At 38.5% G+C, this 26,415-nt stretch overlaps 2 protein-coding genes across 5 annotated transcripts in view; both read right to left on the reverse strand.

The window, feature by feature from the left end:
* Nucleotides 1-26,415, reverse strand: part of LOC309641685 (uncharacterized protein) — a 406,435-nt gene that overhangs the window by 118,923 nt on the left and 261,097 nt on the right. The gene's annotated exons all lie outside the window — the stretch shown is intronic.
* On the reverse strand, nucleotides 304-25,446 carry MGST1 (microsomal glutathione S-transferase 1). 4 transcript variants are annotated; one of them, XM_082421970.1, is made up of 4 exons: nucleotides 25,294-25,446; nucleotides 18,695-18,842; nucleotides 16,401-16,495; nucleotides 304-1,379 (listed from the first exon to the last, which is right to left on the reverse strand). In XM_082421970.1, the coding sequence occupies exons 2-4, from the start codon at nucleotides 18,818-18,820 to the stop codon at nucleotides 1,133-1,135; spliced, it is 468 nt and encodes a 155-aa protein (XP_082278096.1). In that variant the 5' UTR covers nucleotides 18,821-18,842; nucleotides 25,294-25,446; the 3' UTR covers nucleotides 304-1,132. The 4 variants fall into 4 exon arrangements, with proteins under 4 accessions (XP_082278096.1, XP_082278097.1, XP_082278094.1 ...); XM_082421971.1 differs by lacking the exon at nucleotides 25,294-25,446 and adding an exon at nucleotides 21,080-21,175; XM_082421968.1 differs by lacking the exon at nucleotides 25,294-25,446 and adding an exon at nucleotides 24,768-24,887 and having other exon boundaries at nucleotides 769-1,379.

Raw genomic sequence — 26,415 nt, forward strand, 5'->3', positions numbered from 1 at the left:
GTAGGAGGACAGGATTTGTACAGTCTCAATTTATCACCCTAAATACGATTAAAAAAAGATAGCTTTACAGTGAATAAATCTGGTCGATACTACCTTACTGAACTGATCACCACTAACGGGACAAACTGACATCATATGTCTATTAATGTTCTGTAATCTGAAGAAGACAACATTAACAAAAATGTTTAATTAGAATCAAAGAATGAGAAAATAATATACAAAACCAAATCAGATTAAGGATCATTCTATTAAACCACCAGCCTAAACTTCTCAAAAAACGCCAGTCGTAAAAGATGAAAAATATGAAAGAACTCATCCATTTTATTGAAAACTAAATAGAAATAATAACAAAAGGCAGTGTGATGTCCTTGTTTGATTCCTGGATCAAAAATAAAACAGTTATAAAAGACATTATTGGAAAAATTGGGGAATTTAAATATGAACTGTGTATGTTAAATAAATATTGTATTAGAGTTAAATTTCTTTGGTGTGGGAATGGTATGGTTATTTGGAGACTGCTTTGTACACAGGAGATACATGTAGAAGTATTTAGGAGTGAAGTATCTTAAATGCATGATACAGTATCTGCAGCTTACTTTCAAATTGTTCAGAAAAAACATTGAGTGATAGAGCTAAAGCAAATATGGGGAAATGTTTACAACTGGTAAATCTAGGTGAAAGACATATAGAAGTTCATTGTACTACTTTTCTACTTTTCTGTAGGTTTGAAACTTGAAAATACGTTGGGAAAAATAAAACCAAATGAAATCGTTCTTTAAATTCTTTATTTCATATGCCGATTGCAGCAATACTGAAATACAAGTTTAACATACATGTACTTACTCTTTCTAAAGATTTAAAATATGAAATGTTGAATAATGTTACAAATTACAATCAAAATTTAAAACAAAGTACTTTAAGAATAAGACAAAAGAGCTAAAAATTATGTTAAATTTCTAGTGCAAATATTAAAAAAGAATAAAGGATATTGGTGACATTAATATTCAGACTAGGTTTTCCCTATCTTAATTTCTCTGCTCCTTTCCCACTTAAAACCTTAAAAAGTATTTGTTATAAATTGGAAGTACAGAATTGTTAGAAAATCACTGGATGATGAGTTGTATGATTCTCTTTACAGGTACAATCTACTTCTCAGCAATCTGTAAGCCATTGACAGTGTAACTCCATATCCAAGGATAAAAGCCAAAGCACGATTTGGCTGGGGAAGGGGTATCAAATATGCAATTGTGTGGTAGATTCGTGCTCCAACAAAGAGTCTGAAGTGCAGGATGGCAGTAGAGAGATCTGGACCACTCAAGGAATACAGAAGGCCAATACCAAGAAATGGCACAATATTTTCGAGGTCATTCAAGTGGGCTCTGTGGAAAAAGATGACTTGTAAAACACAAATTTCAAAATCAGCAGAAATATATTCATTTTCCCCTCTCTTCTGAAACTAAATAGAAGTGTTAATGGATCTTAAACATGCAAAGTAAGATTCATTTTATTTCTCTCAAATTCCCTTGCTTCCTTACACACTTGACTCTCATTTAGAATGTCTCGTTATCTTGTTTCTTTTATTTGTAGTGTATCTCAACATACAACAGAGAAGGCTTGTTGCACTTTCAAGACTATCAAAACTGCATCTATATAATAAAACTCACTCTATTTTTATACATATAAAATACTTTTTCTTCTAAGGTCCACACAACAGCAATTCAAGATTCTTCTTATAAAAACTCTTCTTCCGACTCTACTACCCAAAGCAATCTACAGATTCAATGCAATCCCTATCAAACTACCACTGGCATTTTTCACAGAACTAGAACAAAAAATTTCACAATTTGTATGGAAACACAAAAGACCCCGAATAGCCAAAGCAATCTTGAGAACGAAAAATGGAGCTGGGGGAATCAGGCTCCCTGACTTCAGACTATATTACAAAGCTTCAGTAATCAAGACAGTTTGGTACTGGCACAAAAACAGAAATATAGATCAATGGAACAGGATAGAAAGCCCAGAGATAAACCCACACACATATGGGCACCTTATTTTTGATAAAGGAGGCAAGCATATACAGTGGAGAAAAGACAGCCTCTTCAATAAGTGGTGCTGGGAAAATTGGACAGGTACATGTAAAAGTATGAAAATAGAACACTCCCTGACACCATGCACAAAAATAAACTCAAAATGGATTAAAGACCTAAGTGTAAGGGCAGACACTATCAAACTCTTAGAGGAAAACATAGGCAGAACACTCTATGACATACATCACAGCAAGATTCTTTTTGACCCAGCTCCCAGAGAAATGGAAATAAGAACACAAATAAACAAATGGGACCTAATGAAACTTAAAAGCTTTTGCACAGCAAAGGAAACCATAAACAAGACCAAAAGACAACCATCAGAATGGGAGAAAATATTTGCAAATGAAGCAACTGACAAAGGATTAATCTCCAAGATTTACAAGCAGCTCATGCAGCTCAATAACAAAAAAACGAACAACCCAATCCAAAAATGGGCCGAAGACCTAAATAGACATTTCTCCAAAGAAGATATACAGATGGCCTACAGACACATGAAAGAATGCTCAACATCATTAATCATTAGAGAAATGCAAATCAAAACTACAATGAGATATCATCTCACACCGGTCAGAATGGCCATCATCAAAAAATCTAGAAACAATAAATGCTGGAGAGGGTGTGGAGGAAAGGGAACACTCTTGCACTGTTGGTGGGAATGTAAATTGATACAGCCACTATGGAGAACAGTATGGAGGTTCCTTAAAAAACTACAAATAGAACTACCATACGACCCAGCAATCCCACTACTGGGCATATACCCTGAGAAAACCATAGGTCAAAAAGAGTCATGTACCAAAATGTTCATTGCAGCTCTATTTACAATAGCCAGGACATGGAAGCAATCTAAATGTCCATCGACAGATGAATGGATAAAGAAGATGTGGCACATATATACAATGGAATATTACTCAGCCATAAAAAGAAATGAAATGGAGGTATTTGTAATGAGGTGGATGGAGTTAGAGTCTGTCATACAGAGTGAAATAAGTCAGAAAGAGAAAAACAAATACAGTATGCTAACACATATATACGGAATCTAAGGGAAAAAAAAAAAAAAAAAAAGGCCATGAAGAACCTAGTGGCAAGACGGGAATAAAGACACAGACCTACTAGAGAATGGACTTGAGGATATGGGGAGGGGGTGGGGTGAGATGTGACAGGGTAAGAGAGTGTCATGGACATATATACACTACGAAATGTAAAATAGATAACTAGTGGGAAGCAGCCGCATAGCACAGGGAGATCAGCTCGGTGCTTTGTGACCACCTAGAGGGATGGGATGGGGAGGGTGGGAGGGAGGGAGATGCAAGAGGGAAGAGAAATGGGAACATATTGTATATGTATAACTGATTCACTTTGTTATAAAGCAGAAGCTAACACACCATTGTAAGGCAATTATACTTCAATAAAGATGTTAAAAAAAAAAAAAACAAAAAAAAACTCTTCTTCCCAAAAGAAGAAAACCCTTTTGGTTATGACCTTTCTTAAGACTCCTGCCTCACTTGTGCTAGTCTGCAAAATGGTTACTGAGACCACCCTTGCCCATTCACCCAATCCACTAGGTTGCCAAGAATCAATTTACCAATTTAATATCAAGAAATTCATGCTCACCACAACCATATAACAGAATACATAACTAGTCTTTCAAACATGGGAAAAAATTTAGCCAACCTATCCTAAAATTGCAAAAGGAATTAGTTAGTAGTGACGGAGCAAAGTGCAAAGTATACATAAAATTGATAGACAATAAAGAGAAAGACATATTTCCTTGATTGGGATTTCATACCACAGCTATAAGAAAACAGAAAGCATGGTTTAGACACAAGTTTTCCTCCAATTCATGGCACCTCTGGCTAGGATTGTGAATACAAGGCACATCTATTATTGACTTGACATTTTTTTAAACTGCTTAATCTTCAAAAATCTGGTACCCCTGTTCAAGACTCCAGAGTTAAAAACTGCTTAAGAATCTAGACTAGAAATTGAGATTGTGATAGAGCTTATCAGCTATCGATACATATTTCAAAATGAAAAATATTTGTTTTATGTTACTCTCTTTTCTTTTAGCAAAAAATGTAACTATTACATATTGCCTGCTCAATGATCACCATTCTCCTCCCCTCCTTTCCTTTCTTCTGTTTCCTGTAGATTATCCTTTCTCATCACCTTTTTGACAAAGATGACAACATAAAGGTATGAAGAATGTGACAGTAACCTAGGTAAGTAACAGTTTTGAAAGATTTAAATAAACAACTGCCTGTTCCTGAATAAAAGCCAAGACAGAAAGGTATGGGAGTTCTTGTCCCTTCTCTTTCATGGAACAACCCAAGGGTTACAGAGAGTGAGGTGGGCAAGAAAGGACAGGAATACTATTTTCTACTAAAGAAGAGCCCGCTTCACCAATTACACCAAGGGTATTTGTTTGGGTCCTTTGAACTCTCCTGCTGGACCACAGATATATCTTCACCTCCCATCTTGGCCATGTTACTTTTCTCCTTCACAACATTCTAAAAGGACAGACATTTTAAAGCTGGGAAAGAACCTATAATGGTGAAACCCTGTGGAAATGTGTTTACTTCTAAGCCTGTATTAAGCAATTGGCAAATAGAAGAGAAGAAAGTCAAAGACAATAAGGAGTAAAGAGCTCCAGTGGAGGGAGAGGGATGGAAGTTCAAAGGCAGGGCTTCCTTGGACCTTACTGGCCCCTCCATTTTTTTCTGGCTTCCCTCTCTCTCTTTATCTTATTCTCTTTTCAATTCTCTTTCCCTGTCCTTGGCCCTCGAAATGGTCTCAGAGATCGCACTCCTTATTGTCCTAGTAAGAACTGTTTTCAATGGAGCCTCACACTCTATGTTAATTTACGCTATTTTATATGCTCTTCTTTTTTAGACCCTGAGCCAGGCACATGCTTACCCAACTCTCCCAGTCAGCTCCTGCTGTAGTTCAGTATCACCCTTCCATCATAACCCTTTTTCTGCTCAAACAACAGAACTCATCCTAGAGGGGCAGCTTCCTTCGTTTTCATGTCATTCCTAGACAGCAACCAAAATCTAGTACCTGGTGGACATCCATCTTTATGTGTGACCACCTTCTACCAGGGTCTATTTCCCCCTCTCCATCATCCTGTGTTCCTGTTTCCTTTCTCCTTCAGGCAGATGCTCCTTGGGGCAAGCTTGCTCTGGGCTGACCTTCCCATCAGCCCTGCTCTGTGCTTATGATGCACCAGTCACACCTTCCTAGTCAGATCAGAACCACTCGGATCTCAGCATCGCCCTGACCTAGACCAGACTTGTAGACATCTTTGAGAATTATCAGGGGATGGCCAACTACAAAAGGAGCTTCACACCAGACTTGCTGACTCCCTTCTCTTACCCAAAGTTCTTCATGCTCAGCATACAGCAGCAGTATTTCCAAATTCCCACAAAGAAATTTTCCCAAATTGACGTGATCTCTCCTCTCCTTCTCCTCAAGTCCTAACATTCTTCAGCTTCTTCCTTTATGAAATATTTCTAAATACCCTAGGAAATAATACCCTGTACCTCATGACTTAACATCTAATGGGAGACTGCTTTATATCATTCTCTAAGTACTACATGAATGTTGGTCTTATTTTTAGGGGAAAAGTTATAAACCCCCTCAAGGGCAGGAACCCAGTCTTAAAGCTATTTTATAGCACTCCAATAAAAGAAGTGACAGTGAGACACACACAGTAATCTCTCAATAAATGCTTCCTTCATGCATTGGGGCCAGAAGGGAAGTCATCTGGCTCAAATCCTAGCCCATGCTCCAGTTCCTTGAAGAATCTCCAGCAAGTATCACCTGGACTCCACTGAACAGTTTCAGTGAAGGGGTATTCTCTACCTTTAAACATAGCCTATTCTAAACATCTCTCCTCTTCCTAAGTACCACCCCCCTTTTCCTCGTTTGAATGCTACCCTGTATTTCTCCAGCTGCCCTGATTACTGTACAACTTTCTTTTTACCTTGTTGTAGGGAACACATTTGGTCTTGAATTCTTTCTAGAACAAGATGGGATAGGATTAAATAAATGCATAATGTAAAAGGTTTTCTAATCATCACTGATTTCTGTCTGCCCAGAATATAAATAACTAACTTTAGGCTACTTATCTTGACATTTCAACACATATTACTTTATATTTTTAATTAAGTGTTCCATATGTGTAGAATGTATTAATTTTCTCACTATTGCATACCTGAAAGCATAATTTTCACTTCCTTTGTAGCCAAATTCTGTCCCTGTCACTGAAATATGCTAATAGAAATAACGTGATAATTACATGTGGAAGTAATGAAAAAGAAAAATTCTAGGTTAAAAATGGAAAGTGGAGATTCTGGAAACTCTTTCTCTGAAAAGTATCTCCAAAAGAGATTTGTTAGTAGGAAATTTTTTGATGGGACTGATCCGATCTTAAAAAAATACACCTGAAAACTGGATGCCTTGTCTTTCCTGGACACTCTCTTTCTTGCCGCACTGAAAAGCCAGTGTCTGATCGCCAGGAGGCGCTGGACACACAGTGGCTGCACCTCCTCAAGGACACTGACTCCTTTCATAGCTAAGGTCAATCATTCTAAATTTTATTTGTTGTTCACAACCTGATGAGAAGATCAGCTTAGATAATGGCTTTCTCCTTTAGAAATACAATCCCATGGGCAAGGAGAGACAGAAGTAGGGGCTGGGAAGGGAGAGTGGGGAGGAATCTAAAAATTCCCAAATAAAATATCTGTTGCTAAGTTTTCATAGGTGAGACTTACTTTGATCTTCCTTTCAAACTTACTAATGCTACTAAAGGTCTAATTGTTGTCACTTTGAAGTTCTGGGCAATTTTATGAGCATAGGGTCATGATTAGCATCATGTATTTGATTACCTTCCCTAAAAGGGATGCACGAAAAGGATGAGACAAAGCTTTAAACTGCTTACTTTCTCTTTAGTGGTTTTGATAACTCCACAAAGCTTTATTCACCTTTTCTAATTTTTATTCTTTTTCATCATAACACATACAATTTTCCTCTGATACTGTTTGAAATTTTCACATTGATTCTTTGAGAGATTCATGAGACTATTTTAGATCCATATTCTTGACACAATCCATTTTAAAACTGGCCACTTTAATCAGTAGGACTGCTGAATTAACAAATATATAACTAAGTGAAGCAAAAGTTAAAATCTTATTCTAACTATCTAGCATAGACTTCCTCTTAGAAAAAGCCATTCTTGCTTGATAAATAATTTGAGATTAAACTTCTGCATAAATAAAAAAAATAAATTTCGGTACTGGAGGAGCAGAGAAGTACATGGGGTAAAAGAGTAGCCTGCACAATGGTGTAATGCTGACCATTCTGTGAGGTGAAGAGGGTACAATGCAACTTCCCCAGGGAAAGGATGCTGAAGGACAGAGCAATGTAACATACAACTTGAAATGTTTGTGTTGCCATACTGTAAACTCTGCACCTTGATTTAGTCAGGTCTATTTTTATCACATTTTTAACTTGATTTGTTGAGAGAGTTGAGGAAAGAACCAAGTTTACATCAGCCTAACAAAATGCAGAATATGGAAACATGCACAAATGCAGGATTGCAGACTGAGTTAATCTTGAGACGATATACCATAAGGGAATCTGCAGAAATCTTGGGAGGGGCTTCAGACTTCCCAGGAAGTCAAAAGTGATGATGCAAATATGGTCTAGATTCCAAAGGGATTTGATGCTGCAGCAGATACGTGAATTACAGAAGTAAAATTTTTTCTTTCAGTCCCCATTTCATTATCTATTTATACTCACCAAATTGAAGAAGTGTAGTCAAATATATTCATGATGTTTCATATCTTAACTATTCATCACAAAACTAAATATCTAACTGTTTAAGCATGGCTATGAAAACTCTTCACTGCTTCTTTAATTTCATATAATTTTGCTTATCCCGTGAAATGTGTCTAGAATTGTACTACAGTTTAGATGAGCATTAGAAAATACTAAATGAAGACGGTACATAATTTTAATGTTTCACATGTTAGAAAAAGGTAACTAATGGATTGGGAATGGAATCTCAATATAAAAAATTTTGCGGTGGGGAGAAGGTCGGCCAAGATGGTGACATAGGGGGCTCCTGAACTCCCCTCTTTCCACAGATACACCAAATGGACAGTTACACATGGAGCAATTACCTCTGAAAGAAATCCAGAAACTAGCTGAGCAACTTCTACCCATTGAGAGAATGAGAAAATACCCACATCGAAATGGATAAGGCAAGGCTGAAAAAATCTTGCTATAAACCCCACCCCCAGAACAGCATCATACAGTCAGAAGGGAATTCTCAACTCCCAGCTTCTCCCTGAGGAGAAGAGGGTTTAGACCTCATATTTAGTGCCCCAACCTTTAAGACTTTCACCCAAGAACAGACCCCCACCAAAACACCTAACTCTGTAAGTCAGTGAGGATTGCATCCTGGAGACCCAAAGGACTATAGCAAACAAAAGCAAAGTTGTTAACAGGTGCATGAGACTTGTAGCTATTCCCCCAGGACTCAGCACAGAGGGAACAGGCAAAAATGCCCACCTCCCAGTTTTTCCCAGATAGAGATCCACCTGCATACTTTAAAAACTGCTACCTAAAGGTCAAGCTTCCAGTTAGCCTGCATCTAGGGTCTGGCTTTGATCCTTCCTAGGAAAGCCAGTAGACATCTCCATTTTCTCCTTCTAGCCCAAAACAAGTCTCCAGTATCTCCCCGGAAGGAGCTTACACACATCTGCACCTCAGCTTTTATGGCTGCAGCCCGAGTGATGGGTCTCTGGATCACCTGGCTCTGACAGCCAATAGTGCTACCATTCACAAGTCCCACAGGAATATAGCAAACAAAGCAGCAGTTCTCAACAAGCACAAGCACTTGCCGCAGCTACCCCCACCCCCAAGGCTCAGTGAAGAGGGAGCAGGCAAAAATGTCCATCTTCCAGTCTTTCCCTAAAAGGCGTTCATCTGTATACTTTAAAGCTGCTGCTGAGGGTCAGGCTTCTAATTCAGTATGCATCTAGGGGCTGGCTATAATCCTCTTCAGAGACTGGAGAAGCCAGAAGACACATCCCTCACCTTCTCCCTCTAGCCCACTCCAAGTTGCCAGTATCTCCTTGGAAGGAGCTTGTATGCACTTCTGGCACCCCAACTTTTGCAGCTACTACTGAAGGGACAGGCTCTTGGATTGCCTGGCTCTGATAGCCAATGGGGCTTGCATTCATGACTTCCACAGGACTATAGCAAACAAGGAAGCAGTTTCTTAATAGGTACAAGAGTTCTCCCCACAGATATACACCTGAGCCCAGGAAAAATGCCCAAATCCCAGTTTCTCTCTGGAAGGGGCTTAACTACCTACTTTCCCAGCTGTTGTTTGAGAGTCCAGCTTCCAATCAGCTTGCAGCTAGCTGCTGACTGTGATCCTCCCCTTTGGAACACTTGAAAAGTCTTGGCACACACTCAAAAACTGGGAGCCAGTAGAAACAAAGAAGGCAGCTTGGACAATCACAAAGGTTTGAGAGACAACCAGGAGCTCAAGCTAATTGACAAGGTTCATCTCCCACATGAGACCACTCTGTCAAGACTGGGAGTGGTGGTTGTTTTATCTAATGCACAGAAACCAACACAGAGAATAAAGAAAACTAAAGAAACAGAGAAATATGTTCCAAACAAAAGAACAAGATAAATCTACAGAAACAGATCTTACTGAAACAGAGATAAGTGATTTACCTGAGGGAAATAATGGTCATAAGACGCTCATCAAGGTCAGGAGAGCAATGCATGAGCAAAGTGAGAATTTCAACAGAAATAGAAAATATTTTTAAAGTAACAAACAGAAATCACAGAGCTGAAGAATATGACTGAATTAAAAAATTCAATAAAGGAGGTCACAACAGATTAGATCAAGCAGAAGAAAGGTTCAGCAAACTTGAAGACAGTGTAGCGGAATTCATCCATCAGAGAAACAAAAAGAAAAAATAATGAAAAAGAGTGACAATCGCTTAAGGAACTTATGGAAAACCCTCAAAAAGACCAATATATGCATTATAGAGGTACCAGAAGTATGAGACTGAAAAGGGGGCAGAAACTTATCCAAAGAAGTAATGGCTGAAAATGTTCCTAATCTGAAGAAAGAAATAGACATTCAGCTACAAAAACCTCAGACAGTACCAAAACAGATGAATCCAAAGAGACCCACACCGAGACACGTTATAATTAACTTATCAAAAGTTAAAGACAAGGAGAGAAGCTTAAAAGCAGCAAGAGAAAAGCAACTTGTTTCATACAAGGGAACCCACGTAAGATTATCAGATTTTTTTATCAGAAATTTTGCAAGCCAGAGAGAGTGGGATGATATATTCAAAGTTCTGTAAGAAAAAACTACCAACTAAGAACACACTACCCAACAAAGCTGTCCTTCAGAATAGAAGGAGAGATAGAGTTTTCTAGACAAACAAAAGCTAAAGGAGTTTATCACCACTAGACCAACCCTATAAAAAAGTGTTCAAGTTCTTCAAGTTGAAACTGAAGGACACTAAAGAGGAAAACATGAAAGTATAAAATTCACTTGTAAAAGTAAACATATAGTTAAAGTCAAAATACTCTAATGTAATGGTGGTGGTTAAATCACCTATAACTCTAATATAAAGATTAAAAGACAAAAGTATTAAAAATAACTGTAACTACAATAATTTGTCAGTGGATACACAAAATAACAAGATGAAAATTGTGACATCAAAAACATAAAATGTGGGGCTTCCCTGGTGGCGCAGTGGTTGAGAGTCTGCCTGCTAATGCAGGGGACGCGGGTTCGAGCCCTGGTCTGGGAGGGTCCCACATGCCGCGGAGCAACTGGGCCCGTGAGCCACAATTGCTGAGCCTGCGCGTCTGGAGCCTGTGCTCTGCAGTGAGAGGCCGCGACAGTGAGAGGCCCACGCACCGCGATGAGGAGTGGCCCCCGCTCGCCGCAACTGGAGAAGGCCCTCGCACAGAAGCGAAGACCCAACACAGCCAAGAATAAATAAATAAATTAATTAATTAAAAAAAAAAAACATAAAATGTGGAGGGAGGAGTGTAAAAATGTAGAGCATTTGTATGCATTCAAAGCTAAGTTGTTATCAACTTAAAATAGACTATTATAAACACAAGATGTTTTATGTAAGACTCAGGGTGACCACAAAGTAAAAACTTACAGTAGATACACAAAAGATAAAGAGAAAGCAATCAAAGCTTACCATTAGAGAAAATCATCAAATCACAAAGGAAGAGAGAAACAAAGGAACAAAGGCATTCCAAAACAACCAGAAAAAAATTAACAAAATGGCAATAAGTACATAGCTATCTGTAATTACTTTAAATGAAAATGGGCTAAATTGTCCAATCAAAAGACACAGAATGATTGAATAGATAAAAATAAAACAAGACCTAACAACATGTTGCCTATAAAGAGACTAATTTCAGCTTTAAGGACACACATACACTCAAAGTGAAGGGATGGAAAAAGACACTCCATGCAAATGGAAGCCATAAGAAAGCTAAGTAGCTATACTTATATCAGGCAAAACAGACTTTAAGCCTAAGACTGTGACAAGAGACAAACAAGGTCATTATATAATGATAAAGTGGGTCAATTCATCAAGAGGATATAACACTGGTAAATGTTTATGCACCCAACATAGGACACCTAAATATATAAAGCAAATATTAACAGATCTGAAGGAGAAAGAACAATGCCATAATTGTAGAGGACTTCAATATCCCAGTTTCAACAGTGGATAGACCATCCAGAAAGAAAATCAATAAGGGAACATTGAACTTAAACTATACTTTAGATCAGATGGACCTAAAAAGACATTTACAGAACTTTACATCCAAAAGCCACAGAATACACATTCTTCCCAAGAACACATGGAACATTATCCAGGACAGATCATATGTCAGGCCAAAGAGCAAGCCTTAATAAATTTAAGAAGTGTGAAATCATATCAAGCATCTATTCCAACCACAACAGTATGATACTAAAGATCAACTACAAAAAGAAGAAAAAAGAAAAAACCTGGAAAATTCACAAATGTGGAGATTAAACAACATGCTACTAAACAACCAATGGGTCAAAGAAAAAATCAAGAGAAATCAAAAAATGTCTTGAGACAAAGACAGAAACAGAATATGCCAAAATTCATGGAATGCAGCAAAAGCAGTTCTAAAAGGGAAGCTTATACAAGTGATAAATACCTACATTAAGAAAAAAGAAAGATCTCAAATAAACAACCTAACTTTACCCCTCAAGAAGCTAAAAAAAGAAAAGCAAACTAAGCCCAAAATTAGTAAAAGGAAAGAAATAAGAAAGATCAGAGTAGAAATCAATGAAATAGACTAAAAAGACAGTAAAAAGATCAAAGAAACTAAGAGCTGATTTTTTTGAAAAGATAAAATAAACGAACCTTTAGCAAGACTTACCAAGAAAAAAAGGGAGAGGACTCAAATAAATAAAATTAGAATTAAAAAAGAAGCCATTCAAACTGATACTACAGAAATACAAAGGGTCAAAATAGACTCATGAACAATTATACACCAACAAATTGGACAACCTAGAAGAAATGGTTACATTCTTAGTAAAATACAAACTACCAAGACTGAATCATGAGGAAATAGAAAATCTGGACAGACCAATTACTAGTAGGAAGATTGAATCAGTAATTACAGACCTCCCAACAAAGAAATCCAGGACCAGACAGCTTCACTGGTGAATTCTACCAAACACGCTAAGAAGAATTAAAACCAATCCTTCTCAAACTCTTCCAAAAAATAAAAGAGAAGGGCACATTTACAAACTCATTTTACAAATCCAGCATTACCCTGATATCCAAGTCAGATAAGGACACTACAAGAAAAGAAAATTACAGGCCAATATTCCTGATGAACATAGAGGCAAAAATCGCCAACAAAATATTAGCAAAACAAATTAAACAGTTTAATTGAAAGGATCAAAAGGATCATACTCCATTATCAAGTGAGATTTATTCCAGGGATGCAAGGATGGCTCAACATCTGCACATCAATCTGTGTGATACTCCACATTAACAAAATGAAAGATAAAAATCTCAGGGGCTTCCCTGGTGGCGCAGTGGTTGAGAATCTGCCTGCCAATGCAGGAGACACGGGTTCAAGCCCTGGTCTGGGAAGATCCCACATGCCGTGGAGCAACTGGGCCCGTGAGCCACAACTACTGAGCCTGCGCGTCTGGAGCCTGTGCTCCGCAACAAGAGAGGCCGCGACAGTGAGAGGCCTGTGCACCGCGATGAAGAGTGGCCCCCACTCGCTGCAACTAGAGAAAGCCCTCACACAGAAACGAAGACCCAACAGAGCCAAAAATAAATAAATAAATAAATTTAAAAAAAAATCTTCTCAATAGAAGCAGAAAAAGCATTTGACAACCCAAAATCCTTTCATGATAAAAACTCACAACAAACTGGTTATAGGTGGAATGTATTTCAATGTAATAAAGGCTATACATGACAAGTCCACAGCTAACATGGTACTCAATGGTGAAAAGCCAAAAATTTTTCCTCTAAGATCTGGAACAAGACAAGGATGCCCACCCTCATCACTTTTATTCAACATAGTACTGGAAATCCTAGTCAGAGCAATTAATCAAGAAAAAGAAATAGTCATCCAAATCAGAAAGAAAGAAGTAAAACTGCCTCTATTTGTAGATGATATGATATTATATCAAAAATACTCACCTAATTCCACCAAAAACTGTTAGAAGTAATAAATGAATTCAGTATAGTCTCAGGATATGAAATCAATATACAAAAATATTATGTTGGAGAATATCAAAGCCAAATTCTTGCTCAAATTTCAATAAAACTACAATGAAAAAAATCAGTTGCATTTCTATACACTAACAATGAACTATCAGAAAGAGAAACTTAAAACAATTCCATTTAAAATAGCAGCAAAAAGAATAAAATACTTAGGAATTAATTTAACCAAAGAGGTGAAAGATCTATACACTGAAAACTGTAAGACACTGATGAAAGAAATAAAAGACGTAAATAAATGAAAAGATATTCTCTGCTCATAGATTGGAAGAATTAATATTAATATTGCTAAAATGCCCACACTACCCAAAGCAATCTACAGATTTAATGTACTCCCTCTCAAAATCCCAGTGGCATTTTTAGAGAACTTTTTTAAAATTCCAAAATTTGTGTGAAACCACAAATGACCCTGAATATCCAAAGCAATCTTGAGAAATAAAAACAAAGCTGGAGGCATCATACTTCCTGATTTCAAACTACATTTAAAAACTATAGTAATCCGGGCAGTATTGTATTGGCATAAAAGCAGACACATCGATCAAAGGAACAGAATAGAGAGTCCAGAAATAAACCCATACATATGTAGTCAATTAATTTTTTACAAAGGAGCCAAGAATATACAACAGGGAAGGACAGCCTCTGCAATAAATTGTGCCAGGAAAACTACATTTCCACAAGCAAAAGAATGAAACTGGACCCTATCTTACACCATACACAAAAATCAACTCAAAATGGATTAAAGACTTGAACGTAAGACCTGAAACCATAAAACTTCTAGAAGGAAAAGATAGTCAGTAAGCTCTTTGACATTGGCCTTAGCAATGATTTTTTAGATTTGACACCAAAAGCAAAGACAACAAAAGCAAAAACAAACAAATGAGACTACATCAAATCAAAAAGCTTCTGCTCAGCAAAAGAAACCATCGACAAAATTGAAAAGCAACTTATGGAATGGGAGAAAATATTTGCAAACCACATATCTGATAAGGGCTTATATTCAAAATATATAAGGAACTCATACAATTCCATAGCCCAAAACAAATAAACAAACAAGTAAAAATAACCCAGTTAAAAAAGGAGACCCAATTAGCCATTTTTCCAAAGAAGACATCCAGCTGGCCAAGAGGTACATGAAAGGTGCTCAACATCACCAATCATCCTAAATCAAAATGAGTTATCACATTATACCTGTTAGGATGGCTACTGTAAAAAGGACAAGAGATAGAAAATGCTTGCCAGGATGTGGAGAAAAGGGAACTCTTCCACACTGTTGTTGGGAATGTAAACTGGTACAACCACTATGGAAAACAGTATGGAAGGTCCTCAAACAATTAAAAAGAGAACTACCATTATCCCAAAGAGATGTCTGCACTCCCACATTCATTGCAGCATTATTCACAACAGCCAAGACATGGAAACAACCTAACCATACACACACACACACACACACACACAATGGAATATTATTCAGCCTTAAGAAAAAAAAGGAAATCCTGTCATTTGGATGAAACTGGAGGGCATTAGGCTAAATGAAATAATTAAGACAGAGAAAGACAAATATTATATGGTATTACTTATACACGGAATCTACCAAAAGGAAAAAAAATCAAACTCATAGAAACAGAAAGTAGTGGTAGCCAGGGCGTTATTGTATAACTGAAAGTTGCTATAGGAGTAGAAATGAAATGTTCTCACCAAAAAAGAGAGGAGGGGAGATGAAATATGTGAGGTGATGGATGTGTTAATGAACTCAATAGAGGGAATCCTTTCACAACATATACATATATCAAATGACATTGTACACTTCAAACATCTTACAATTTTATTTGTCAGTAATACCTCTGTAAAGATGGAAAAGAGTTTGCAATTTACATGACTTTATGACAAGGATTAAGAAATATACTCCAGAACTAGAATTCAATGTGCTTTTAAAATAAGTATATTCATGGTATTATTAGGAAACTGTGTAGATGGTATCTTGGCTTACTGCTTTTCATTGTTCATTGCATTCTCAGTATATTAAACATAATATCGACAAAGAAGAGAGAGAGAGAGAGATTGGAAAGGGAGAGATTTCCCAAGTTCATATTTTGAATCTTATGCGAAAATACCTAGTTCTTCAACCTTTTACACAAGCTGACAGTTTCACCTCTGGAGAAAGATGACAAAAACTGCAAGAATCTACCACCCTCATTTCATCTCCTACCTGTCATTACTTTTGATAAATCCCTACACAGAACAAAGTCATTAACCCCAACAAAGTGCACAGAAAAGCTAAACTGGAAATATGTGCAATCACAGTGATAGGTGGAGACATCTAGATCGCTAATTTTCTATAATTATATGGACTAGGTAAAATGATTGACTTTTCTTCCTTCTTTCTTCTAGACCCCAACATCCTCACTTAACTCTGGTACCAAAATTCTTTGATCAAGTAAATCATTTCAGGAGACAGTGGGTTCACCTTCGTACACGTTCCACTCTGTCATCTGTCCGAAGATACTTCTTGGCATTCTCTCCTTTGCCAAAGCCTGCGCAGTCTTCTGGGTTGGCAAAAACCTATTCCAAATAATGAGGAAAAAACCTATTTCAAATGCCAAGTAACATGGGGGTAACTCTATCTGATAAGTTATTTACATTTTAATGGAAGGAAATACAGGCATCCAAGTTGGCCATTATGAAAAAAAAAATGGGAGCAATATATCAAACCCAGGGGTAGCAGAAAGCATCTCTTCTTAAAATCTGAATTTTTATTAACGGTGTAAAAAAAAATTTTAAGAGAAGCATAAATAAGAATGTAAATAAAAACCAATGTATAAAAATAGCGAAAAGGAAGCAAAAATGGAAAAAAAGAGCATAATTCTAAGTCCTCATTGACTATTACGGTGAACTGGCATTTTTTTACAGTAATGTTGATGCACTTGCCCTCAAGAGTATTAATATTTCTAACTGGTTGGCTCATATGAAAGTCATAAGTTTACTTGCCAAGGATATCAGAGAACAGGCATGCAGCATAAAAGAGTGAGGGGCAGGAAAAGTATTTTGTACTTTGTTAAGGTATGTGTGCCTCTTTTCTTTTTCTGAATTAACTAGAAGTTTGTGTTGAACAATACAGTGAAATATAAGAAGTTGAATCGCATTCCTATAAACACCAAGTACATGTTCTAGGGCATATTTCATGTATTCCTTCCTGCCATTATTATGATGTTTGAAATGATTTCCCCATTCCCTGAAACTTGAAACATGCATTTAAAAATATTTAAGTATGTCCCAGTATTTAATAATATATAATAAAGAAAAACACGAACTCTAAAATTAGCCTTAGTTTAAGCTGAGGAACCTCATAAATATTATAATATTTTTCTTAATATGACATGAGCATTTATTTCAGGTAAAGATGTTGAGGAGAACTGATGGGCAGCAGTGTGATACAGTATCAGCTCTTGAGGTCAGATCTGTCTGTCTTGTTCTTAAATAATTGCCTGGCACACAGTGGATGTTCAATAAATATATTTTGAATAAGTAAATAAAGGTATGACAACGTAAAGTGCATGAGATTTTCATTGAAACCAATCTGAATTTGAATCTCAGCCTCACCCTTTATTGGTGTGTAACCTTGGGAAAGCTATTTAATCTCTCTGACTTGTATTTCCTCATCTATAAAATGGGAACAGTAATGCTCATCTCACAAGATAATGCTAACAATTATGTAAAATGCTTCCATGATCTGACACACACAAAGAGTGTCATGGCTCCTAACATATATCACAGGCTCTCCACAAATTGGAATTCCCTTCTCCTTTTAAGACAAGCAACATTTCTGCTATCCTTGGTGCCGTGACATTTCTAGAGGTCAGTGTGGATCTGGTGGTAGCAGCCACTTTATAGACTGCTGCTCTAACACCTTGCCCCATTAGAGAGTTAAACATGTGGGTATGTGCCCCCATTAAAATGCAAGTATCCTTGGGAAGAAATGACGCCTCAAGACAGTAATGAGGAAATACCTTAGGGAGCACTGTGACTTCTAGATAAAAGCAAGGCTCTGGAGGACAAAAACTCAGGACAGGGACTAAAAGAGAAACGATGGTTTCCAGAAAGAAGCAGCTGAATAGGCACAGGGACCACACCAATGAAAAGCATTTAATTTTGTCAACGTAGCTTTGCTTTACCGCCATCACTGTTGTCATAAACCCTGCCTGAATGTAGGTTATGTGTTTCAAAAACTTTCTACCACCTTCCCCAAGCCTCCAGTTTTAAAAAAAATCATTCTTATCATGACGGGTAGAAATATGATCCACTTAAGAATTCATAACCACACAAAATTCAAATGCCTTATCCCAATCATAAGAGGTTCTGCTGATAATAAGAACTTTAATTCTGTCCCCAAAGGCATATCCTTGACCTGTAACAGAGCTGAAAACACCAGTTCACTGTCTAGAAAATGACTATTTTCTAAACTCTAGTAGGCAAAATTAACTTCAAAATCACAAAAAGTTTCCTTGAAAACTTTGATACTCCAGAAATCTCATATGCTAAGTGGCATGACAAAAGGTAAAAGCTACAATGAAAAAACTATTTACTAGTTTCTAGGAAAAAGCACCCATTCCATAAATATATCAGGACCACCCGTACCAAATGATTGCATACTTCATTTGCAGTATTAGACAATATGCCACTGGGCTTTAGAAAAACTAATTTAAGACAATTGCCTTCCAGAATCTCAACTCTTAAAAGAAAATATTGCCTCCAATGTCTTACCTTTCTTGTCAATCTATAGAATGCGGTTGCAGTGCTCATAAACATCATTTTTGAAAGAACAATCGTTGTGTAGGAGGCAAAGGCCATGAATACTTCATTGTCCATTAGCTGCGTGAGCTCGACCATTTTTTCAATTTTGGTCTGGAATCTTAAAAAAATTTTAGACAAGATGGGATAAAGCAGACAGAAATACCCCAAATAACTTGACGGTCACTTGATGCGCTTATACTGCAGCATTAACCACACTGTTCTTAAAGATATCTTGGGTTATTTGAAGAAGAAATAATCAGTTAGGTTTTTTTTAATTCCAAAATGAATACTATTATGGTTTTGTCTAGTTCTATACCATTAAGCTTGAAGACATCAAACAAGTACTGAGTGAAAATGAAAATGCAGGGGGTATTACAAGTAAAAATAAACAGGCGAACTGCTCTAAAGATAGAAATAAAATCATATTTTTGCATCAAGATGAGCCACAAGTTGGACACACACAAAAACAGAATCCATGGGTCTCTTCAGAAACATCAAACTACGTCCATAGTATTTAGTATCATTAATGTTTGATTAGAAATGCTTAAGTTCTAACATATGTCCTCCTTTACAAACCCAATTTAACAGCCTTTTGTCCTTTCAGTCGTATTCAAGATCTCGGACTCCAGGATTCTAATTCCAGTCACACCATTTTGCTATTAACCTTGGTTGAGAGACTTAGCCTCTGTGAAACTGAATTTCTTCATCTATAAGATAGGAATAGTAATACCTCCTAAGTTAGTGGGTTTTTGTCAGGATTTAACTGAGATAGCATGTGGAAAATACCTAGCACAGTGCCTGGTCCGTGAAAACCCTCAATAAAGTTTATGATCTCCTGATCACGATCATCGCCGTCATCAAGACCACGGTCATCATTCACATCAACACAAGTGAAGAGGGTGAGGCAGGATAATGGAAACATAAAATAACAAGGCTTGCAAATGCAAGGTGAAAAATTGGCATTTATGATGCTTTTGTAGAAGGCACAAGGGGAGGAGGATTAACTTTACGTAAGTCTTCAGGTCACTTCACATTCCATATTTACTTCCACCTAAAAGCAGTCAGGAGTAAACTGAAGGTAACTCCCTGAGTCTGGTGTCGGAAGTATAACCGGGAAAGTGCTCAGGAAGGAGACAGAGGCACACACGGGTGATGCTGAAGTCCAAGCGGGTAGAAACTTAACGGTAAAGCTGAAATTCCGCACTATCTGAGAGTCATTCTTTTTAACTTCCTCTGTTCTATTATCAGCCCCACTACCTACATCTTCTGTGTCTTCTACATAAACAAATATCTTTTCTCATACCCAAGCTTAAACGCTATTTTACAGGCTTAGCATGGAGTGTTGTCTCCTGTAGACACATCTGTTCCTGCCTTTAAAACTCAACCCCTGCACGCAACCTAGAGTGATCATTCTGACCAATCTATCCATCTACCAATAATCTGTAAACCTATATATCTTTCTATACTCTGCTACCAGTCATGTAGTTGTCTGTATGTTACTGTTGAATGGGACATAAATCACATATATAATACATATATATTTAATTTTATAAGACTTGGCTACACATCCAATTATACCATGTACTTTACGTGCATTACCTTACATAATTTTCATAACCATAAAATTATCATTCTCATAAGTATATCTATTCTACAGATGAATGAAATGGAAATTTGAGATACTTAGCAGCCATGCTGGGACACAAACCCAGGTCTCTGACCTCACATCTTGTATACCAACCACACTGCACTGTCTCCTTCAAGAGACTGCAAACTGCTTAATTCTGATTCAACTAACATTGACTGAGTGCCTACCCTGCAGCTGGCAGTGCTGGCGCCCCTTCCATCTGTTATCTTCCTTCCTCTTCCAATTATGCTACAAGTTAAGCATTACTCCCATTTTGCAAATAAAAATCCCAAAGCTTCCTAAGCAACCCCTACTTTAAAAGGTAGGCTAAAAATATACTCCTTGGATTCAGACAAATAGAAATGTACAGGTGACCCCTGAACAACACAGGTTTGTCCTGTGTGGGTCCACTTATATTTGGATTTTTTCAATACTAAATAGCAGCATGCTAAACAATTAGCAGCTGGTTGAATCTGCAGATGCAGAACCATGGATACAGAGGAACCGAGTAAAAGGAGGGGGCGACTATACGTCATAAGTGGATTTTCGACTGTGTGGAAGGCTGGCCCCCCAACCCCCGCATTGTTCAAGGGTCAACCGTATTTAGTTTAAATACACACACACACACACACACACACACAGAGTAGCAAATTAACCCACCTCCAACAGTCAGCAGTCTTAAAAGCAAGTATGTTAGATAGATTCTGCCAACTAAAAATAACACTCACCATCTGATTCTACAAGCATGAAGTCACTAGCCAATGCAGTCGCTGACCTTTAACACACCCTGAAAGGAGTTCAGGGCAGATCAGGAATGAGGCACTGTGTGCTCTGGGAAAAAGTGGCAGAAGAGGCCTTCAGAGAGTTAGATATTTTCAGGAGAAATTTTTATGAGCCCAATTTTTTGCAACTTCTCATAACTAGAAAAGCACTAACATCATTAATGGAGACATCCGTTCCTCATAACCAGCAGCAAACTTCTACAAAGATATGTGTTTGATTGCACATACCCCCTTCACCGAATACTGATACCCACACCTCTTCAGAGCAGTTCCTCAAGAGCTACAATCCTCAGAAAGCCCCAACTAAAGCTGAACTCCCAGCTCTCACGTTATGTGTTTTTTTCAGTTGACGTTTCTCAGTGCAAAATAATACTTTTAGCAGCATTTAATGTATCTGCTCTTGCTCTAGTATGGCGGGGGGCAGGGGAGTCATGAATAAACTGCACTCTCCTTCAGCATGCAGGTAGAGTAATTTATGCCTTAATTAGGAATCCCTAAGTCCTATGCCTCTGGACAGAGATATGAAGAAACACAGCAGAGGTGTTAATTTTTTTTTAATTTAAGAAAAGTTTATCAAGTAGCAAATGCTGCTATTCAACCATAATTTTAAAAGTCAAACAGTTTCTGTACGTCCCCACCAATGTTCTCAGAATGAAGTGTATTTAGCAATGTTCTCAGAATGAAGTGTATTTAGCAACCAGAGGATGGTTTTCTCTCAGTGAAAATGGGTATTGAAAGAATAGAGAAAAAGTAGAAGACTTCCAGAACTGTTGGTGGGAAAAGAACACAAAGACCTGAGCAGTTGGAGGCAAAGGTCAATGGGAGGCTTTTTCTCTAAATGTGAACAACACACAAAGTGTACTTTACACAGAGTTTCTCAATCACCAAAATATGCCTTAGCTCCTCAAGTCTGTGGCTTTGGGAGCAGGCCAATACTGAGCTTCTGGTATCACACACTGTGGGTCCACAAATCGCCTCTCAGGATCAACATGGTCCACTCCCAGCACATCTGAGGGTGGGGTAAGGAGAGTTAAAGATAAGGCATTAAGAAATAGGAGTCATTTATAGCACAAAATTAGGTGGTGCTGATCTAGACTTTCTTTTTTGAAGCTAATTTGTCAGTAAGTTGCTTTGAACCTGCATCATGCCTGGGCACTGCACTCCAAAAATAGTTACTGGAAACTTTGTACATGAAAGGTCACCAGGAGGGAGGATAGCAGTATAGTAGTAATAATAATACTTCAGAGGGTAAAGTGTTCAGTGATTTGAGTAGTCTAGGAACGCAGTAGAAATAATCTAAGGAAAGTAAGCAGAGCAAAACATGAAACTTGGTGATGAGTTATAGAAAATAAATGATTCCAACGATGTATTCTATTTGGACAGTGTATTGTTCCTTTTATTGTCCAGCATTGGTTGGCATAGTGGAGAATATCTCTACCTATATCGCCAGAGAGGGGGGCTCAGTCCCCTAATGTGGAGGTGATGCCTTTACAAAGGACAAAGAGCTGCATGTCGAGCTCACACAGACTGTGCAACTAGACTGTGGTCCAGGTGGATGCAACTCTGCCACTTACCCACTGCAATTAATTTACCTTACCTGTAAAAATGAGATTAATAATACTTCCTACCTCACAGGACTCTTGTGAGCCTTAAGTGAATAAAGTATAAAGTGCTTAGAAAGGCAGTGGGACCCAGTAAGTGCTATACAAGTATTTGGTAAATAAATAAGTGCTGTTCTAGGCACTGAGGATACAATTTTAGAGTTTTCAAAAGCCATCACATTATCTCACTTGAGAATTTGGAGAACTCTAAGGTACTCAGAGCAAATATTTGTCTCTACCTTTAACATATAAGGAAACTGAGGCCCAGAGAGGTAGAATGAGTAATTGACACAAATTCACAGTGGAGGGCCCAAGACTGGAACCCAGTTTTCTCAAGTGTTGAACTTGTGGGTTATCTACCATCAAGGCTAAACATTCTAGACTTCCCTGGCCTTCTGGGGGCTTCTTTCTGTCAAATCCCCTTCCTGTCTTGTCCCCCGCACCCCACAGAATCCCACCCCTGCTCCCTTAGTATCTATCACAGTTCAGTGATAGATGCTACCAACTGAGAAATATTCCTCTTTTCTTTATAGGCTCTTAGCCAAAAAGAGCAAAGTTCTCTTATCTACAGCGGCCTTTCTACATCAATATTGTGCAACACACAGTATGTGAGCACGCATTCCCATGGCCATGACTCTGCAATTTTAGACTTTTTAAAGCAACAGAACAGTACCCATGAGACAAAGAAAAAAGATAATTCAGTGGTCTCATTGCTGTTTATGAGTTCTAGAATTTACTGAATAGACTGAGGTGACTGCAGACAAGGCCTCCAAGTTTCAGGGCCCAGGTGTTGGGAGGAAAATGCTTCTGGCTCTCGGGGGGGAGGTGGGGGGAGGCCATTACCAGGGGCCTATGCTGACCTTTTCTGGACTCAGCGTTTAAGAAACTCCACTCCCAAACAAACCCTCAGAAAAACTGTCCTTGTCTGCCACAGAGAGTAATATTCAAATTTGGACCGATTTGCCATTTTTCAAGATGAACAAAGATGGTCAACACACATAGGCCTCTTATTTTGGAAAAAGCAGAAGACAGTAAAACTCAATACCAGCCTAACTCCCAGGGGATGCAAAAGGTGTGTCTAGTTTTCACAGCAGGCTAGGGATCTGAGAACACCGGGCTAGACTGGGTTAAAGCCTGTTAGCTGGAGACCTGGAGAAGTTTCCAAGGCCATACAACAATGTTTGATTACAGCCCAATTGGCATGTTCTTGGAGAGTAAACAGGCAGAGGAGAAAGGAGAAAATAAATGTGGTGCCCGGACTACTAAGAGGCCTTGGGACTATTTCAAAGGAAGCAGGGAGATGAAATCTGCATGCACCCTGGTCCCCACCACCCCGGTCCCCACCACCCCAATCCAGCAATAGCAGTAATAGCTGAGGCCTGAACTCCCAAAGAAGGCTTCCTTTCTCCTTTACTCCTTCCACATGGCTTTCGCCTCCAGACTGGGGGGCTGAGAATCCTCCCAGGGTTCCAGTGAGCAGACTCTAACAATCTCCAATTCATCTAATAGGGTCTAATTCATGTCCTCCTCCCCTTTGTTAATTATTATTAGTTTTTAACTTGCTAATATTTCTGTGGCTTATCAAAGCAAACCAAGAGAAGCAAGTCCTGTCTTTCAGGAGGTACAAAGGCCAGTTTGTCCTTGAACTCAGAGCCGTTGCAGGATTTTACACCCTTAGGATGAACAGAGGTTGCTTAAACTGCAGCCACTTTCTAGATTACTATTACTTGCACGTACTTTTTATTCCCCAAAAGTTCAAGGGGGCCCTTTCAAAGTGGATGCTACCTTGGTCTGAGAATACAAAGTGGGTCAATCATCACTTAAACACAAAAAGACGTATTCTCTCAAGTTTTAGTCCTGGAGCTTGACAATTTACCTGCAAGGGGGACAGGAATGAAACTCCCTTTTAAAAGTGATGGATTGAAAAGCAAACATATAGCAGCTACATGGAACAAAGAAGCTTCAGGTCGGCAGAGACCCTCAAGCCTACGCCTGCCACCCCGGTCCCCTTCCCGCCGCCTCCCTCTCCTTACCCGCTGCTTACACACCCCTCCCGGGCACGTACTGTGAATCCGAGCAGGAGAAAGACCGCGACCTGGTCCCAGAGGCGGGTCGCGCAGGCGCTCGGTGACTTTCATTGCGAGGGCGGGCGGGTGGGAGGCAGGCGCCACGCCCCTTCTGGTTAATTTCCTCGGAACTTGCTCTCGGGCGCCGAAAGCACGACTTCCACCCTCGCCAAGGCCCTCCCCTAAGTCGCCTGATTTTTCTCCCACCGGAGTAACCCCTGCCCACCGGTTCTCCTCTCTGAACCCTTCTTTTTGGCGCCGGCGGAAAGTCTCCTCCCGAAAGGCCATTTCCCCTCTGCAGCGCCTCGGGACGTTAGCGATTGTATTGGAACGCTTCAAGTTTGGGCGTGGGAAAGGAGGGAAAGGAGGCCGACTTTTATGTAGCCGCAAACATGTTTAAAAGATCTCAATGTTGAAAGCTTTGAAAGCTTTAGAGAATATTCCAATCTCGGGGGCTGGGGGGACGCTGATTAGAAGTCATTGATAAAATTACCTTCTGTTGAACTTCTCTTTCCCTGCTCTGGCGGCAAGGCTTCCTCGGAAGGCTGGCACTGACACAATGTAACATTTGGTGAAGGTCACCTATAGTCTTGCAGTCTTCCAAATCCGTGATCCTAGACAATTTGCTTCCTCATTCTGTCCCCTCCTGTTCAGAGTCCAAAATGGAACTGGAAGAGCTTAAACTGGATCATTACAGTTCATTACACAATTCATTACACAATCAGTTTAGCATGGTTTTTTGCAGGGACTTTCAGGAGAGTTAGGGTTAGAAGGCGTAGTTATTCTAACACCAATATCTAGGTTAAGGATATTTCCAAGTTTCCTAGTACCCACAACAGTATTTATGGATCTAACTTCCATGGCTTTATCTAAACATGTTTAAGGATTTATGCTTTCCATCTACGTTACTTCTCACTTGGTCATACTTCTCACCCATTTACCACCCGCTATGTGTGGTGTACTTCCTTTTTTTTTTTTTTTTTTTTTTTTTGTCCTAATTTTACCTCCTTTAGACTTTAAAGGGTGCCTCCAGGACTAGCTAAGATTTGATGGACAAATCCATATTCTACCAAAAAAGGATGTAAGATTTACCAGTTTGCTCTAGGAAACGGCAATTAATCACAGTCCTGAGAACAGTTTCTATAGAAGCATATCAGTAGCAGTATTGGAAAATCTAGCATCAGCAGACGTTAGTGCTTCGTTTTCATGGTCCGTGTCTTTTGAAAACTACATATATTTATTCTCCTATCTTGGTAATGTACACTGGAACCTGGCTGTGACACTGACTGGAATAGGGCAGAATGTGAGATAATTCTGAATTCCTGCCAAGAGTTTTTAGTACTACAAGTATTTAAAAGACTCTCTTCATTTATTATGAGGTAATACAGCTCTAATCTTGTGGATAAATTTACAGAAAAAGGTACAGAGAGCTATTATTTAAATAATTGATATACAGAATTCCAGTTGAGCGGTTCTAACAGGTTTTTGAAAAGAAAGGAGCACCAGCTTCATCTGATGCTCTAATTATAAAATGACTTCAAACTATTAATCAATCAATGAACAAATACTGGATTCCTGCTCTCAATAAACCATGTACAATTATTGCCTGTCTGTT

Source organism: Balaenoptera physalus (assembly GCF_965194825.1).
Source record: "Balaenoptera physalus genome assembly, chromosome: 13".
Lineage (NCBI taxonomy): Eukaryota > Metazoa > Chordata > Mammalia > Artiodactyla > Balaenopteridae > Balaenoptera > Balaenoptera physalus.

Excerpts from the sequence above, each read along its gene's own strand:
- MGST1 (XM_082421970.1), bottom strand. The coding sequence starts at position 18,820 with ATGGTCGAGCTCACGCAGCTAATGGACAATGAAGTATTCATGGCCTTT. Across the intron at positions 16,496-18,694 it reads TCTATAGATTGACAAGAAAG|GTTTTTGCCAACCCAGAAGA; the intron begins GTAAGACATTGG and ends TATTTGGAATAG. Across the intron at positions 1,380-16,400 it reads AGAGTGGAACGTGTACGAAG|AGCCCACTTGAATGACCTCG; the intron begins GTGAACCCACTG and ends CTTTTTCCACAG.